Source organism: Gallus gallus, chromosome 7, assembly GCF_016699485.2.
Source record: "Gallus gallus isolate bGalGal1 chromosome 7, bGalGal1.mat.broiler.GRCg7b, whole genome shotgun sequence".
In the NCBI taxonomy this organism is placed as follows: Eukaryota; Metazoa; Chordata; class Aves; order Galliformes; family Phasianidae; genus Gallus; species Gallus gallus.
Genome location: NC_052538.1, coordinates 16952177 through 16970202, shown reverse-complemented (window position 1 = coordinate 16970202; position 18026 = coordinate 16952177). Strand labels below are relative to the sequence as shown.

Sequence of the window (18026 nt, the reverse complement as noted above, 5' to 3'; positions counted from 1 at the left end):
CCTCTCCGTTTCATCTACAGAGGAGTTGTGCTGCTAACTCTCCCATCACCTCTGGCTCCGAGCACTGTTTCTGCACGCTTTCTTCACTCTGCTTTCTGCCAAGGCCATGGGAAAAGGTAATATTTTGGTCAGACCACCTCAATCACAGAAAGCAGAAGCACAAACAGATTTTTCTTTAGGCCCACTCTGGTAGCTTCCCTTCTCCACTTCCAGCCATCCGTCCCCTGTCAGGAATCGCTCACCTCTCTCTTCGTTAAAACCCAGACACCGGGTATCTGACACTGCAGAGCAGACACTGCGACACGTACAGATGTCGTAATCAGAGGGATAAAAAAAAAATAGGCTTTATGCTTTTAGAAAAAAAAAGGAAAAGAGAGGGAGGGAGAACAAGGCATTGCCTTTATAATGGATAGATCCATCCCCTCTGAGGTCTGTGATAATGTTTATCCCCGGGCAGCAGGCATTTTTTAATTGAATTTTTAAATGTGGCCAGGCTGTGCTGCCTTTGTCTTTCAGTCTTCAGGCAGTAAAGACAAGGTCAGCAAAGTTTGTGATTAATGTGGTCTATAGCTCCACTGAGAACAAAAGCACAGCCGTAGACTCACTTGTCTTCAGAAAGTTCCTTGTTGGCCTTTTCACTCCAAGTTGATTTCACACAATTAAACAGGGAAAAAAAGTTAGGGTTTCCCAAGATGCAAGAGGGAAAAAAAGGATGAAACACATAAAGGAAGCTGAACCCAAAGCAACACATGGTACCCTTTGAAAGCCAAGAAACTGTAAATTAGAGATGCCTTTGAGGTGCTAGATACCATCAGTGCCAGGCGATGCTCACTGGCATGCAACTGTGAGCAATGCTGGAGGAGCTGCCAGCACATCACCCCCGATGAGCCCCCGTCACCACTGCCCCATCACTGGATTGTCAAAAGGGCACATACTAGGGCTGCTCCGAAAGTAATGCCTCTTACTTCAGTACGTTGGCCCACAACAACAGGCAGTTGAGGTTGAACCTTCCTGCATCTGTTGTAGTTTCCATGGAAATAAATAGGAGGCATTACTTTCGGAGTGACCTCCATACATCCCCTGCCCTACACAGATGCCAGCCAGGGGGTATGTGCTGCTCATCTTCCTCTGGTTCTCACCAGCCCCTTTTCACAGCTGGGTCAGCACAAATCCTAGAAGGAAATTGTAAGAGTTCGGAAGGGTGCAATCCTCTTGCACGGTGATGAGGACAGCGGTGTAGTTGCACTACAGGGCCCTACCCAGCAGACACTGAGGGCAGGCGGTGGCAATTCAAGATTTATCAGCTGCTTGTGGTTGATTGTCAAGATGTCCAGCAGGACTGCTCTGCTGTTTGTAAGCAATTTAATGCTGTGCCTAATTGTAATCTGCAGTGTACTGTCGGTCCACATCTGTTGTATTAAAGTGTTCATTAGCATTTAAAGGAGGAGCGGATGGTATTGATCACTCCTTTTAATATTAAACAATCATGCAGTAGTGACTGATTAGGAATCCTCTTGTATCAGAATTGCTGGTAAAAGCAAGAGCAACTGATCTTGTGGAAAAAAATAATAATCTTCTTACTCAGTGCATGCCCTAAACCATGGCACCAAAGCTCTTCTTGTATTAAAATAGCAATAAATACATTATACAGTGGCAAACAAATTTCGAAATCCCTAAAAAACCTCATGTTGGAATATATTTACATACAGTTCCTGCTTCAAGTGTGGAAACGATCTTTAATTTTAATTGTAAAAAATACACTTCATATCTTCTTCTGTGTACAGTCTTCCCCTTAAACTTGCTCAAGTGAAAATTTCTCAGCGAGATCTCATTTTCCATCTCATTTTTATCTCTCTCACCATATCTAGTCCCTAACTTGGTAATAATTCATTATAAGGCAAAATGTGCCCACATTTTCACCCCCAGTACTTTGTGAAACTGAGGAATTTATATCCATGTTCTACCATCGCATAGCCACTGCTGGCTGGCTGGAAGGCCACATACAACAGTATGGAAAATCAGAACGTCTTGGGGATGTACACCCCATCAAATCTCTGCCCTTTACAAAGGAGCCATGCTGGGGTTTTTTATTTATTTATTCATCCATTTATTTATTTATGTATCATAAATCTGTCAAAACCAAGCATATTTAAGTACTGGTAAGTCTAGAATTGCACACTAGGAATGGGACACCCTGCCCTCCAGTCTACCACCATGGCTGACCCTATGTACGAGTGGCACAACCTATCGCTGCTATAGAGACAACCCTTGTTTTCCTGGCTATCCTTTCCCTACGTCTTCATCTCTCTGTGTATAGATGTTGCTGTTTTCCTAATCCCCAGGAGGTACCTGCATTTTCCCTTTCCAGAGTGTAAAATGCAGTGGGTTACAAGAAGTCAGCTCCGGGACATCTTCTGGCATGGATGATGAAAAATAGAGGAGAACTCATGAAGGCAAATGCAAAACTGGATGTCCAAAGTAAGTGAATATCTGCGTCCAATAGGGATCATGTTTACTAAGTCAGATACAAATTTTCTTCTTTTTTTTTTTCCTTTTATTTTGTGAATGCGTGAGGCTGTGATGGGATCTGCTTCTTTACTTGGTAAGGTTTGACTCTGGCTCTCCTTGGAGCCAAAAAAGTTGCCATCCTTGCACTCAACAAACCCCCAAACCCTATTTCCATGGACCTCCGCTCCTCACCTGCTTGAGTAGTAATAACACACCAAGACTGGTTCTCTGGGTCCTGACAAATTTGGACAGGCCAACAGGATGGCTGCAGTCACAGCCGATGGCCTTTGAACCCAGCATCGTCTGCTTTTTAAAGAAAATATTAGCTACTGTAATTGCACCTCTTCCCATCCTGCTCCCACTGAATGCTTTCTGGCAGCTGGTGATGTCTGAGCACGATGCTCCTCTCCCTGGGCACGCACCACGACCCCGTGCACTCGCCATGTGCTTGCTGAGCCCACTGAAGGAGCAAAGATCACCCAAAGCCTCCGTGCCTCCTCCACTGCTCCCCAAATGACACTCCTCTCCAAGTGCACCCCATGCTAATGGGGACCAAACCCCAGGTGTTTTAGGACATAATGCAAACCTTCTGCCAAGAATACTGGGCTGTGTGTCAAAGACAAGCACTTGAATTTTTTGACTGTGCTAGTGAATGCACTTTGACCTAAATATTATTCTCATTACTACTTTAGGCTGGGAAAGACAGGCAGTTGCTTTTGTAATTGTGGGGGAAAAAAAAACAAACCGGAAGACCTCCTGACATCCCGCATCACTTAAAATGGAGCCAAATAGCTGTGCTACCTCTGCAAATTACATCTGACAGCATTATTTTCTGTATATGTTTCCACCATATAAGGGTTTTTTACATAATTTTCTTATCTAATGAAGTGCCAACGCTTGGCAGTTCAAGCCAGTGTGTTGTGAAAAGTTAGAGGTTATGGAGGAGAAGTCTATTATGGCAATAACGCTAATAAGGGTCTGCCAAGATCCTGTTTTTACACAGGGCATTTGGGATGAACTTCTCAGAGGACAGCAGCAGCAGCAGGGGGTGGCGGACAGCCCCAGGGGTCAGCGCCTCCTCTGAGAAACCCCATGGGATGGTCCTGTGGGTGACGCTGCACAACGGAGTGGCTTCATGCACCTGAAGCTCAACATATGGATTTCTTGCCCTGCCCCAGCAAGGAAAAGTCAGCGCTCCTGCAGCAGAGACAGGGCATTTCCCTTGTGCTTGAGAAAGCACATGAAGGGCATGAAGCCCTGGGGGGTTTCCTGCCTGCCCCCACCCCACCTGTCCCCACTGCCCTCCTGGCGGCTGGCGGAGGCAACACAAATCAGCCCTCCCAGCAAAGCGTATGTAGAAGGGCAGAAAAACAGAGTGCAGAGAGCAATTTTGGTTACTTCCCGATAGCCTCCTGTTTCCCACCGCTATGCATTTGCAGAACATTTTGTAAGCAATTTCTTTATGATGTGACTTAATCTATTTTGTGTTTTCAAAGGGAAATATAAATCGAAGCCCAAGAGTGAAAGGGCCGGGATCTCAAGCTTTCACAAGTGGTCTCTGCATATCAACAGCAGCCACTTTTATTTGATCAACCTTTCTTTTTTTTTTTTTCAATGCATTCTGTAGAACGGCTACAGGATACTCGAACGAGCTTTGTAATTACGCTCCATAATGTGCATCACAATGCCCTGCGCTCCGAACGATCCCTGCGACGTGTACTTGGAATAATCATTAAGGTTTCTGTCGGAGCTGACCACATTTCAGCTGTTCTCTGAGGGCACTGATGAATGCAGGCTCCTAGAGGCATTTATCAACCTGCACTTTTCCTCTCGCTGGGCTGTAGTTATTCCTTTGGCTTTCTTTTCTCTTATTCTTTCCATTTTTATGGCCTCAGCAGCCTGGGTCAAAGAAACACGCTGTCAAATAGGACCAGACGTGGCCACCTTCAATTCAGCAGGCAGGACGTGTCTGCACCCAGCCTGTGCTACCGAGGAAATTGCAGCAAAGCACAAGGAGATATAAATTAAAAAAGCAAAAACTATTTTTTCCTTGCAGAGGGAAAAAAGGGGGGAAAAAAGACACTAATTGCACTGCGGAGGTATTTTGTGGAGCACTGGCCTTGGCTGTGAACCAATTATCCATGCTAAATTCCAGTTCAGAGCACAATGCCAAAGCGAAAAAGCACTTCATAAAGAACTACGTCCAGCAAACATGTGGAGGCCCAATTACATCGAAGTGCACAGAAGCAGCCGCCCTCCTTTCTCTGGGTCGCAGCCAATGGCAGGGGAGCTGGCGGTACACCTCACACATCCCCTACAGCAGCAGCAGCCACTGCAGGGCGGCAGCTGAGCAATCGCACGTGCCCGATCAGATCCGTTACAGAAACACACCTTTCACGAGAGAGGAAAACAATTAGTGCGTGTTATAGGTTACCGATTTACAATTTACATCATAAATCCATGCCTGATTATTTTAATGCAGGACGTTTTTAGCTTCATTTTGTGGCACTAACGGTTTTACTAGCACACTGTAATTTGCTCGGATGAAGAGGTGATTGGACAGCTCTTAGAGAAATTTTTAATTACTGTCATTAGTGGCTGCAATCTTATTCTTTTCTACGGAGCCAAGATACGTGTTATTGCTTTGTGCCACAGGTACTCTGCGGTCAGGAGAATCTCTGCGCTCCCCTTCTGCTGAAAGAGAAGAACATGAGGACCGAGAAGCCAAGGGCACAGGGGTGTCCATCAAGCACGCAGAGGTCTCGGTGTAGATCTACAGAAGCAGCCATCCTCCTGCACCCATATAACAGCAAGCGTCCCTTTGGGACTGCAGGAGCTCAGCGCATCCATTTGTTTCCCTGCCTCACCAAGCCGGGCTGCAGCCCCTCTGCCAAACGGCTTCCCCAACTCCTGGCCACTTTCCCCACAAAGTCCCTGCTTGGGCCAATACGTTTTAAAGCTGACTGATTACATACGTGGCGTGGAGAATTCTGTTTCCATGAAGCATTAATTGGGAAATGAGCTGCAGCCTGAAGCACAGGGTTGGCTAGCCCTGTAACATTTTACATGGTGGTTATTTTCTAGTAAATTCCTGACTTTCACGGCTCAGGGCGTTGACAAGAGCTGCTGCCACTGAGAAACCGTGTGGTATTTGGGACTTCTTTTCTGGAAGCAGCAGAGCCTGTGGCTGCTCAGGACGTGTCCCTGCCTTGAGCTGCTTGGAAGCCACCTGGGTGGCCGCACTGGGCGGTGTCCCTCTCTTTGTGCGCCGTGCAGGTGAGGCTGTAATTACGGGCTGCCTGAAAGCGGAGCTGCCTTCACACGGGGAGGCCGTCGCCCACAGAAAACACCGACCCTGGGCAGGGCTGGCCCCCATTGTGCCACAGCTATTCACAGCCCGGGCCGGGCTGCGGGCCTGCGTGCGGCCTGCGTGTGCGGGGCTGCTTTCCTCGTGCCTGATGTGGTTTTGTGCCTGCTGCTGGGAGGCCCTCGGCACCGCCGAGCAGGATAAAGGATAAAGGCAGGATTACAGCAAGCAGCGGGGCTGTAAATCGCATACAGCTTTCAGGGCCTCACCCGACCCTGGCTGCCAAATCCTGGCTGCACAGCAATCATTCCGTGGCTGCGCTTGATTTAAGGTGAGATTGCAGCGTTACATAGAACAGTTCACAGTCACTGCGGCTTTCGTTTCCTCCGGCCCAGCTCCAAGTAACTGTTTGCAGAGTAACACGGCCAGCTCCTTCTGAAAGCCCATTGCACTGCTGTACCCTCAAGGGCATGGAGGTCTCAGCCTAAGGCCCTGGCGGCACCCAACCTGCACGGCAGCAGGGCACACAAACCCCGTCTGTGGCCGTCTTTTATTTTTTAATCACGGTTATCTATTCCCAGAATGGTGGGGCAAAAAGCAGCAGTGAGAAATGAAAGCACAACGGAGGCGGAGGCCATGCGGGCACCCCCGGCCCCGCCCCTCTGGCGCTCGGGTCCCGCCGCGTTCCGGCCGGGAGATTTTCGCGCCACACGGCCAGGTCCTTGCAGCTCCACAAACCGCGCGCCCCCGGGAGAAAAAAATAAAGAGGCCCCCGCACAGGGCCCTCTGGGGCTCTCCGGGAGAGTCTCTTTGTGCTCCCTGCCGGGCTGCGCGGATGGGCGCGGGGAGGGGGCGCGAGGCGCTGGGTTCCGTGGGTGTCGGACGCATCTGCCAGGACGCGGGCGGCAGCGCGGGAAAGGCGCCTCCAGGCCCCGCCCCTTCTGCCCCTGCCGCTTTGGCGCGAACCTTCATTTCCCGCCGCTCGTCTCGCCGTCAGCATGGCTCCGCAGCGCCCGCAGGTGAGCGCTGTCCCGCGGGGCCGGGTACAGCGGGGGGTGAGCGGTGTGCCCGGCGGGAGGAGCGGCCTCGGGGCGGCGGCTGTGGGTATCCTCAGCCGCGGGGCTGGGGCAGAGGATGGGCTTTCCCTCCGCTTCCCGTCCCGCTCGGAGGCCGTCGGGGCTGCTGCTGCGGGGGGAGGCAGCCCGCGGTGGTGGGGCGGGAGGTTCGCTCCGATTTAGCGCGGCGGGCGGCTGGAGCGCGCTCCGTGTGCTAACGGGCCCGCGGCTCGTTGGCCCCGGCCGGGCCGTGTTCTACGGTGTGCTGCGGCCCTTCCGGTGGCCGTTGGTGGGAGCCCCCGTGAGGAGGGCAGCGCTGGTCACTGTCGGTGCGTTTGGAGTGGTCGGTATGCCTTAAGCGAGAGGTACCTTGGTCAGTTAAAGCGGATCAGGGAGCGATGCTCTCGTGCACGTTTCTAGTCTCACCTGTAAGGAGTGGGGACAAATACGACGTTGGTGTACGTTCCCGCTTCGTTGCAGAGCTAAAAGAAGTATTTGTGAAGAGCAAACAAAGCTCTCCTGTAAAAGGATGTGAAACCTATCAGACTAGAACCTGTTCCCACTTGAACTCTGGGGATGTTTTGCTTAATGGTGCTGGTTCTGCAGGGGGGAGGTGTGCTGTGTTCACACACAACAGGGGGCTTACCTGGAGTGGGTAAGCCTCACTGGCAGCGGTGTAGGGATGTGCTGTAGGGATGTGCCCCAGCGCTGCGCCGTACAGCTGGTGCCCATGGGTAACAGGCTCAGCACTGCTCTTTTGCAGCGCCGTTGCTCTGGAAGGAGAACCTTTACCACTTTCCGAAGTACCAAGCTGATTCCCATGGAGACATCCTCATCCTCTGATGACAGCTGCGACAGTTTTGGTTCTGACAGCTTTGCTAACACGGTGAGTACGGGGCTGGAGCAAATAAACCTGAAGGAGCAGTGCCAGCAAAGACCCACATGTTAACGTGTGATAAACGCTGCGTGCTCTGATATGTTTTGCACAGTAGTTACAGATCTGTGCTATGTGCTACAATTCCATGTCACTGCTTGCTTGTCTGCTTAGCTGGTTGGTGTTGGAAGCAGGTGGGCAACCTTTGAGACATCACCTAAGCCAACGTGCTTAGTAGCTTGCAACTGCAGTTCTGAAACTGCCTGTAAATCCCTTAACTGTTAGTATTTTTTAATTACAAAAGCCATTTGCTTGTATTTTGGTTGTCAATGCAAATTGGTTTTGCCCAACTGAAGTTAAAGGGTATTTTGTTCTTTGCAGAAGCGCAAGTTGAGGTCAGATGTTAGAGAAGAGCTGGCCAAAATCTTTCACGAATCCTCTGACGATGAATCCTTCTGTGGCTTTTCAGAGAAGAAGATTGAAGGTGCCTTGGTAAGATGGCCGATCTCAGTTTGCAGCTTGAATTTTGGATACTTGCACATTCCTTGGTGTGACTGAAAAATGTCAGCTTCAAATTCCAAGTCAGATGTTGTTGTCAAGAAGCAACATGACTTTATTTAATGTAATGAGTGTAAATAGACTTAATTTGATTTTATTTTTGCCTTCCTAAAAATCCCCCTAGCTCCTGAGCTTTGCAAGATCAGAGTGAAGTCTTTGTATGGACTGGAAAATATACTACTTGATGAAACTGTCCTTGATGGTTGTTGCTCTTTGTTAGACTGTAACGTTTCTGGTTTCTTCAACACAAGATGTTAACCTAGCTCATGGACCCTCACAAACACAAGGAAAATCTCTGCATACACTGATGTGCAGTCAGGTGTGCACTGTCACAGTGTAGCAGGGAATGCTGTAGCACTTGAGCAGTGTAGAGGTAGCTGTAGGTGGTGGAATCCTGCTTTTTGTAACTGCAGTGCAAGAGCAGGTTTGCTGTTAAAAGTACCAAGAACTAGTTTTGAGTAGAGCAAAATGAAATGTCACCGTGTTTGGCATCAAAAAGTTCCTGTCAGAACTTAAGAACTTGCCTAGGAATAACTTGGATGGCACCTGACTGGGAGAAGATGCGTGTCTGAGTTAGAAAAAGCAGTAAGGAGAACAAGTGGGAGTCAGACTGTTTAATTGCAGAGCAACTCATTCTGTTTTATGTGTTTTCGTCGTGTTTTGTTAACAGAAACTGGAGTCTGATTCAGAGGAGAACAACGTCAGCACTGGCAGAGAGGCATCTCTGAGACTGAGGAAATGCACTGTTCCTCTCAAAGTAGCCATGAAGTTTCCACCTCGAAGATCAGGAAGGAGGAAGGCTGAGGTGGAATCTCTTCCTGAAGATGTGATGCCTGCTCCAGATTCAGACTCTGATTCTGAAGAGAAGGGCTCCCTGTTTTTAGAAAAGAGAGCGTTAAACATCAAGGAAAACAAAGCAATGGCAAGTACTCAGCCTGTCCTCTGCTTTCTCTCTTTTCCCCCTGCCTCAACTCTTGGAGGCTCACTTTAATTATTCATATTCTCTCTAATGAGAGTTATGTGAATTCACTGAGAGGAGTTTTCATTCTCAATACTTGAATCAGATACTTTATGTTCACTGGAGTTTTAAAATCCATAGACTGAGAGAAGTCCTTCAGTAAAAATCTGTGTGTTTAAGGCCTATTCTTTGTTTAGGCTTGAAGTCTATTAAGTTGGAGTGTTTTCAAATTACCTGTAGTCACTAGAACGTAGAATTGAGACACAAAAGTCAAAAGTTAAAGAATGGCTGCACTTGCTATAAGTAATTGTAATTCTAGCCAATAGCCCTAATCTAATACTCTGTAATAGCACCTGAACTCCCTTTTAAGGTTCTGCTTTCTTTTGTTAGCTTGCAAAACTAATGGCTGAGTTGCAAAATGTTTCTGGTATCTTTGATGGGAGAAGATCACTGCCAGCTGCCAATAACGTAAGTACAAGCTTAATGTATTTGCCTTCGCGTTTCTGGGTCTTGAATTCTTGCACTACAATACAGGACCCTTGATTGCAAAGCTTATTAAACCTCATAAATCAAAGTCCAGTTCAGAATTGTATCATTTACTGAACCAGACATCCTCATCGTGCAGTTTTCTTCTGATTTGCCACTGTATGAAATGATCAGATTAATTCACAATGGCTTAAGTGTCTCCACAGGCCAATAAAACCAAACGAGATGCTGTGTAAATACGTGTTTGTACAGAGGCTAGAGATAAGGGGAGGCAGCCAAAGCTTTGAAGCGCAAGTCTGAATATTCTTTGAGTTTGAAGGCTCAGAAGAGAGCCTGACCTTTGGATTAGCTAAGTCCTTAAAGTAGTAAGGTAGCTAATTAGTGATGTGATGGATTTTGCTGTTAATTTACCTTTAAGCTGTGTGAGTAACAGTAGAAGCAGAAACTTCTCATAGATGTGGGTTCTGCTGCTCTGTGTGGGAATTCCTGTGCTGTGAGGACAGGAGCTGTTGTGTCATTGGGTTCTCTTAAACTTCTCCAGGCACCAAAGCGACTTCCAAGGCGCTCGCTTCCCAGAAGTGCCTTGAGGAGGAACCCAGACAGAAGTTCTCGGCCTCACACGAGATCCAGGTCCCTGATTGAAGGCCCTCCTACTCCTTTACCAGAGGAGGAAGATGATGACCGGTACCTCCTAGTGAGGAGGAGGAAGATGTCTGGTGAAGACCTGGAGGTATGCTGAGGTTCTGGTTCTTCAGTTGCAGATTGCTACTGGAGATGGTTTTCTATCCCTTGCAGAATATAAAAATTAATTCAGAACACGTTATCCTAGATGCCTTCAACTGGCGTACAAGATGAATTCAAGAAAAATCCAGTGGCATTCCATTTGATCTGTTGTCCTTCAGATGCTAAAGCAGCATACACATCATAGGTCTTTGTAAAGATTTATCTGTTGTTTAAATACAGAATGGATGTTGGAGACTTTGGCATTGTTTTGAAGAGTCTCACCTTGTGTAGAATCCAATCTTAACCGTGTTGTCTTCATTATCCAGCACGATGCCCAAACTCCCAGGAGAGGTCACCGTGGTGCCATGGCTCTTCCACACATTGTGCGACCGGTTGAGGAGATAACGGAGGAAGAGCTGAGTAACATCTGTGGATCTGCGAGAGAGAAAGTGTATAACAGAACCATGGTAAGTGAGTTCCAACTTCCTGAAATGTGTGCTTTGTGAAATTGTTTTTGTTACTCCGTGTTTGTGGTGCAGTGTGAAATAGAGCAGACTTCCTCCTCACTGAAAGGAGGGGTGTGTTTCTGGGAGAAATAGGGCTGAGGTTCTGGAACACCATCTGCCATCTTTCCCTGAGATAAGAGTGGCCTTTACCAGGCTAGCTGACTTGTTCTCACCCTAGATCAACTGTAGTACCTCAGAGACACCAGTCTTGTGAGAGTGTTTGTTAACAGACATAGAAGATGGAATCTTGATTGAAATTTGTGAGGTGGCTTTCTGTTTCAGGATGAGCACTGCCAGCTGCCAAAGAAATTGCTTGTTAAATGCTCTATTCCCTCAGTGAAGGAGCTACTTCTAACATTCTGTTTCTTGAATTACTTTCCCTGTGTTGTAGGGATCTACCTGTCATCAGTGTCGCCAAAAAACCATAGACACCAAGACCAATTGTCGTAACCCTGATTGCATTGGGGTACGGGGCCAGTTCTGTGGGCCATGCCTCCGTAATAGGTATGGAGAAGATGTCAGAACAGCATTGCTGGATCCAGTAAGTCAACTTTTAATACTGACTTAAATTGATTGAGTAGCAAATGCACCTCTCTGCTAATAGATGAAGAGTCTTAGTAAGGGAACTGCTTGCAGTGTTGTAGTACATAAGGTGTACTTAGAATCATGAAGGTTGGAGAAGACCTCTCAGATCATCTAGTCCAACCATCAGCGTATCACCACCATGCCCACTAAACCATGTCTTAGTTTGAGTCAAACTGAACGGTAAAATGTTGTCTAGAACTCTTTGTAGTTTGTATTTCTGCAGTTTTACTTCCAGGAATAAAGTAAGAGAGCAGAGCAGCTGACAGAATATTATTGTACATTCAGAATAGTGTTTTCTATTTAGTTTTTGCATTGGTGCTTAATGTACTCTGGAGGGGAATTGTATCATGGAGAAAACAGCCTTGCTGCTGTGCGCTATGGAAATGGCTCAGGAGCTGAGCAGAGTAGAATATTTCCTGTGGTTACATGCCAAGAAGGCAAAGAAGAGTTTAATTCCTTACAAACTGAGGAATTGGGTCTTTTCTGTCCAATTCAGACAACTTCTGCAGCACTGATGTTCACTAAGTGGAGTGTTGGACTCTATTTTTAGCTATGGCTGTGAATCGTGCCTCATGCTGTGGTGTATGTTTTTTTTTCTTTCCTTTAGACCTGGAGGTGCCCACCATGCCGTGGAATATGCAACTGTAGCTTCTGCAGACAGAGAGATGGCAGATGTGCTACGGGTGTCCTCGTCTATCTGGCCAAGTACCACGGCTATGATAATGTCCACGCCTACTTGAAAGGGTAAGTATGCATTGTGTCAGTAATGTGGCTCTGCTCTGTATGGGATAGCAGCTGGAAACTGGGAGAATAGAGCTCTCAGTTGTTGCTCAGATATCTCAAGAGGAGTTCAGGTTGTCTTTTGAGTCTGATAATTTTCCACAAGACTTTTCTGACTTGTTAGATCTTAACCAAAATAAGTGGTGTATCCACTTTGCCTTTTTGACTTGACCTCTGTTTGTTGTCATTACCTCCGCTAATTTGTCTAAAGGATTTCCAAACGGTTTTGCTATACGCTAACTTGAGTTTCTGCTTGTCTTTCAGTCTGAAACAAGAACTTGGAGTGGAAGACTGAAGTTGTGACTGCCTTTGACTTGCATACACCTTAACCAATGCCATATTATTGCCTACAGTGAATTGTTTAATCAAATGAGACTACAAAGCCAGTGCCTTGGCTCCCTCCACTTCTGAGTTTTAAAAAAAAAAGGAAAGCATATTGCTGTGCAAATCATACTTTGAGAAACTGTTTCATAGAGCTTTGCCTGCAGGCCATTGTTTTTTTTTTTTTAAATAACTTTTGTAAAACAAAAAATGAGTTATCATCAGTCCCTGCTTTTATGCCAATAACTTTTTCTTATCCTGAAAGAAGATGGGGCTTTAAGCCATTGGAGTTCTGTTCATGCATTGATCTGTACTGCAGGTTTATTTGTGCTTTGAAGTTGATGACAAAAAGATAAGGATGTTCTGAACATTCAGGGCATTGTTCCCCACAGAACCAATTGGGGAAAGGTGTGTGCTTAACTCCTCGCCAACTTCTGCTGCAATAGACTCTTACTGAACATAAATGATCAAACAGAAGCTAACAATCCTCCACAACAGCAATTCATTCGTAAGTTCAAAAAGGAAGGCCTAAAGGTTGCAGCTGAGCCGTCTCCAAGCATTAACATTTGGGTTTATAGAGCACTTGAAGTGCACATTGGCCATTTTGAAGGAGTTTCTCTACTGAGTGATTTAAATTGCAGCAGAAGCAATTAAGGGATAGACTCTTGTTTTCTGTGCTCTCTGAGATGAGAGGAGGCTGCTGCTGGAAGCTCCTACAGCACCAGCACTGCTGTTGTGTAGTGGTGACTGATCTGAGTATGCGGGAATGCCTCATGGAGTGACCTCTGTTAAATTTCTATTGTTTTTTGGGTTCTCTTTTTGGTTGTCCTTTCCCTTCTCTTGCTGCCAACTGTAGTAATGCTTCTGTACCAAATCAGCCTGGGGCTTAGCCAAGTAGAGGAGTAGCTGATGTAGCCATTGGCCGATGGCAAGTGGGTGAACGGTGGTGACTTGTTAAATGCTATCAGGAGAAGGGTCAGTGACAGTCACTCAATTTTCTTTTCTCAATGAGCAAAAATAGAAAGCAAAGGTTTTCTAAGCTACAATCCAGCTTAAAATGAATTATTCCTTGGCTTGCGTAGTGAAGCACAAATATGGTAATGTTCTCAAGAGACATGCCCCAGCTGTGGTAACAGATGAGGAGGAACAATTGGTTGAAAAGGCTTTTAAAAATGAATAAAAAAGGAGATGTGTGCAGGTTGTGAGCACTTAGAAACGTGGCTGGTGCTGTGGGCTCCTCTTTAACAACCCATCCGTACTTGTGTTTATTTCTGGCTATGTATGACTGTAGAAGGGCATTTTGTGTGATGCTGTTAATGGAGCCTGAAACAATACCTGGTGTTGTATGGACAGCATCTTCTAAATCTTGTGGAAAAGAAGGTGCCATGAAAACTGTCTGGAGATCCACAGTGAATACATGGGCTTAGTTTGGTAATGGAAGAATGCAATGTTACACATAATGTACAGTTGAATAGTAGGAAGAGTCAGCTTGGATTTATTGAGCACTAGAACAAAATGCAGCTTCTGACCCTTCTGCTTGCACAGTATTTGCGCTCTGTATATGATGATCTGTGTTTTACACCTTTCTGGGAATTAGAGCAGTGTGGGAAACAGAATATATTTGTCTCAGACTTGCAGATCTCGTTTATAAATCACCTGTGCTGTTGAGAATCTCCTGACCCCTGCTTCCATAGTGTGACTAGACGTGCAATCTTGGGTGGCGTGTGCCCTATTCTCCAGGTTCATCTCTTGAAGAAGGAACTCTAGAAGTACACGTTCTGACAGATGAGAGTGATTTTTCTAATTGCTGTGCTTGCCTTCTGATTGCTGGAGTGTGGAAGAACTGTGCTGAAAGCAAATCCCCGCTCCGTATCCTGGAGACTGCTGTATTTAGATTTCTTCCCATCGACAAATTTCTGTATGAAGGTTTTTATTTTAAAAATAAAACTTTTTCTGGGTAAAATTATTGCCTCTGAACTGTTCTTAAAGAAAAAATCATGTTGCTGCTTTTCAGATGAACTGTTGTATCTGCTGCTGAGAAGCAGTGTTTGAGCTGCCCACAAAGAACTCGCTAAGTCCTCATTGCATTACTCTTGTTAAAGGCTGTGGATGCTTGCCTTTCATCACTGTGCTGGTAACACGGGAGTAAATTTGTATTTAGTTTGGGGAGTCAGTTGCATTTAAGGTTTATATGATGATTTTAAGATATCTCAATGCATCTCTTTCCTAATCCTCTGTATTACAGCTACTTCAGTACTGTTAATATTAACCTGATGAAGAGCACGTGGTTTATATCTGCGGCCCATGGGCAGCAATTAAGATAATTCATGCAGAGGAAAACCTAACTGATAGACTGTTTGGAAAACAAAGATGCATAGACATAAGAAATCATGTAAGAAGAAGAACAGAACAAAGCGCATCTGTGAGGTAGGATAACACACAGCATTTTTTAAGTGGTAAGTTATTTCCTCACTACTCAGCTCTAGGGCCAGGTGATCTTCATCTGGGTCTGATATGACTTCTTTTTTCCCCTAAAACCTGTTGTAATAGCTTATAATTGCTAGGATCGACTAATAAGTAAATTACACTCTTAAACTTCATGGATCTTTTTCCCTTGGGTGTTCTTGGGGATGGATGTGAGGGGCATTTGTACCCATGTAACAATCTGAGAGGTGGTGGTACTGGAAGAGTGATAGCTTCTTTTTAATGTTAAATACATAAATATAATCCAAAGATAGCTTATGAGTCAACTTCTTAGTACAGTGATATGGTGTCTGCCTGTGAAACTGGCCAATTTTCTTGCTTTCAGAAGATTCTCATATATATTTACTTGGTTCCTTGCAGTCTCTAGTTAATCAACTTAGGTTGAAATATTAGGTCTCTTCAAGGGGAAAAGAAGGATTTTTTTTGAAAGAGGCATTTCTTATCTTCCATACCTATAGTGCAAAATGTTTTCACGGTGAGTAAGCTACAGAAATAGCTCTGAAGAGTTGCTTCACAGGCTGATAAAGTAACACACTGTACATTCCTAAGCAGGTCTCTTGCTTAACCGGTTACATTTGTGTAGGGAAATGCAATGGAAATTCTAAAAATAGGCATTAGCTTTGGGAACAGTTGCATCTGGTTGAAGAATGGCTGTTGCTGTTGTAGGGTGAGGGTGTACAGCTAGCTTTGAAACCTTTTCTGATGTGCAAGGTGAAGGTGCACTTCTCTGCATCTGATGCATTTAGCACAGGGGTTACCCGCTGACCTCTGCTGGCACAAACCAGTTTGTTCTCTCAGCTCTTTGCTAGTGCAGCTCTTGCATGGCTAATAGCAGAAGCTACTATGGGGGTTTTGGAAAAACTGCTTGCTCTTTTTTAAGGTTCTTGGCCTTGAAACTAAATCAGTGTGAGTAAAAAGATAGAGCTTCCTCCGTCAAGCTTAAGCTGCCTGGTCTTGTGGGATCCCAACTCCAACACCCATGCAGTGCTGGGCAATATCACAGAAATACATGAATGCCTCAGTTCTAGGTGTGTTACAAGAGAACATGAGTAGTTTCTTACTCGTGCTCCACTTTAGCCTGGGACTCCTAGGTGGATGTCCAAAACAAGTGAACAGTTTAGAAAAAACCCACCTGTGCTTTGTAGTGAGGGCTGGCAGATGAAAGGGAACTGTGTGTATGAACCCAAAGGTGTAATGGTCTGTGGTAGTGATAGGAGTCCTGGAACTGGAAGGTGATGGCAGGATGACAACCCTGCTGTGGCTTATAAGAAGCTGTGGATATTGAATTTGTATGAAAGCATGTCTGGAGGGTAAAGCTACAGTCATGCTACGCAAGATCTGCTTGGCATGGCCATTCTACTGACTGGAGTTGAACCTTCTCTAGTGGCAGGGGTGACAGATGGTTCTGTTATGTTTAAAGAAGAAAAAACAAAGCACACAATATGGTCAGGATGAGGTATGAAGGCGTTGCATTGATGCCTTTTTCTTAGCACTACTTCAGAAGGGCTTCTTAGAGCAGAAAAGCTTCCATAAGTTGAGCTGTAGATCCTGCTGGATTGAGCTCTGCTCATCTTCCCCCTGGAGTATGTCTTTAGGTAAAACTTAACTGCTCCTGAAAATGAAAACAAAATGTTGCTTAGGTAATGGCTTTGCATTTGGGGTCAAGTTAGCTTTGTATCTGTATGTTAATATCATTGGAGGCAGGGAGAAGGACATTGTGTCCTGGGCTGTATGAAGAGGTTTAAGCAGCAGAATCCTACAGTAAGCACCTTAATATTCCTGATACCGCATACAGAGTAACAAAGCTGTCTTACTAGCACTCCTGGTGGCCTTGCCTTGCTTCCTTTTAGTTTGAATTCCCCCATAGGCACAGTATGTTTGTGTGAGTTACATAAACTAGGTGTGCACAGCTTAATTCCAAGCAGGGGTGGGGAGGAGAAGGCTCTGACAAATATATAATTCAGATATTCTCCATGAATATATAAGCACGAGCCTGTTTGGAAACAAAACTATCATCAGAATGTACTGTAAACACCTTTAGACTTCAGGGATGTGTGGACATTTTCAACTTAATCATATAGGTGAGATCAAACAAGTCCAACCAGTGCCAACCATTTTGTGTAGTTCCATGAAGACTCACCATCTTTACATGTGTTCTGAAGTTCCAGAACTAGAAGCTTAGTTATGTTACCACTCAAAGGTGAATGAACATAAGAGCTCTTACGTGTTTCTCTTCTCATATAGCTTATTAGCAGAACTTAGCAGTGGGAAAGATCCTATTTCATAGCGCTTTGGTGACACAGGTTTTTTTTGTTGTTAGGTGTAGGGGGTGGGGTTGGTTTGGTTTTTGGGTATTTCTTTTTGAGCCTGGTTATAATGTGAACAGAAGTGATAACAGTGAATCATCAGGGGAAAAAAAAAAAAAGAAAAAGCCTTTGGAAATAAGCCAGAGTCAAACTCTTTTCTCATGCTCTGTTCAATCTGCTTCCTCTTTAAAAGAAAACTTTCACATTAGCAGAAAAATAAATGCTTAGCCAGAGTTCTTTTTGTGTCCCTTTCAGCAGGGAGAAGGGATGAGTGTGCCGTGCTCAATGCCCATGCTGGCTTCCTCCTGCTGTGGAGAGTTAGCACTCTAAAGGCTTTTTCTTCCCCCTTTATTTCTGGTTTCATTTAATTCTCATGGAAAAAGTTGTCATGTTATAATTTTGGCACTGGAAACAAGCACAGAATTTTGTTGTGAGGCACTGGCCTGCTTCGGTATGATCCCAGTTTTCCGTAGAAGTAATTCCAAGTTTTCAGATGGTTTTCATCAGGACACGCAGAGTTCTCCACAGCAAGCAGTTATGCACTTTTACTTCTCATTTACCTTCTGAGCACAGAT

At 45.5% G+C, this 18026-nt stretch overlaps 1 protein-coding gene across 2 annotated transcripts; it reads left to right on the top strand.

Annotated features, from left to right (window-relative positions):
* Window positions 1-6749: 6749 nt before the first annotated feature.
* On the top strand, window positions 6750-14624 carry CDCA7 (cell division cycle associated 7). Of its 2 annotated transcripts, none has more exons than XM_040704336.2 (10): window positions 6750-6834; window positions 7634-7756; window positions 8126-8236; window positions 8973-9224; window positions 9651-9728; window positions 10288-10476; window positions 10796-10936; window positions 11367-11516; window positions 12168-12304; window positions 12605-14624. In XM_040704336.2, exons 1-10 carry the CDS (start codon window positions 6814-6816, stop codon window positions 12633-12635), a joined length of 1233 nt encoding a protein of 410 aa, XP_040560270.1. In that variant the 5' UTR covers window positions 6750-6813; the 3' UTR covers window positions 12636-14624. The 2 variants fall into 2 exon arrangements, with proteins under 2 accessions (XP_040560270.1, XP_040560269.1); XM_040704335.2 differs by having other exon boundaries at window positions 6750-7213.
* Window positions 14625-18026: the final 3402 nt, after the last annotated feature.

Bases quoted from the DNA above. Each gene is read 5' to 3' on its own strand.
- CDCA7 (XM_040704335.2), top strand. From the start codon at position 6,950: ATGGGCTTTCCCTCCGCTTCCCGTCCCGCTCGGAGGCCGTCGGGGCTG. The intron at 9,225-9,650 runs GCAAGTACTCAG...TTCTTTTGTTAG, and splicing joins TCAAGGAAAACAAAGCAATG to CTTGCAAAACTAATGGCTGA. The intron at 11,517-12,167 runs GTAAGTCAACTT...TCTTTCCTTTAG, and splicing joins GAACAGCATTGCTGGATCCA to ACCTGGAGGTGCCCACCATG.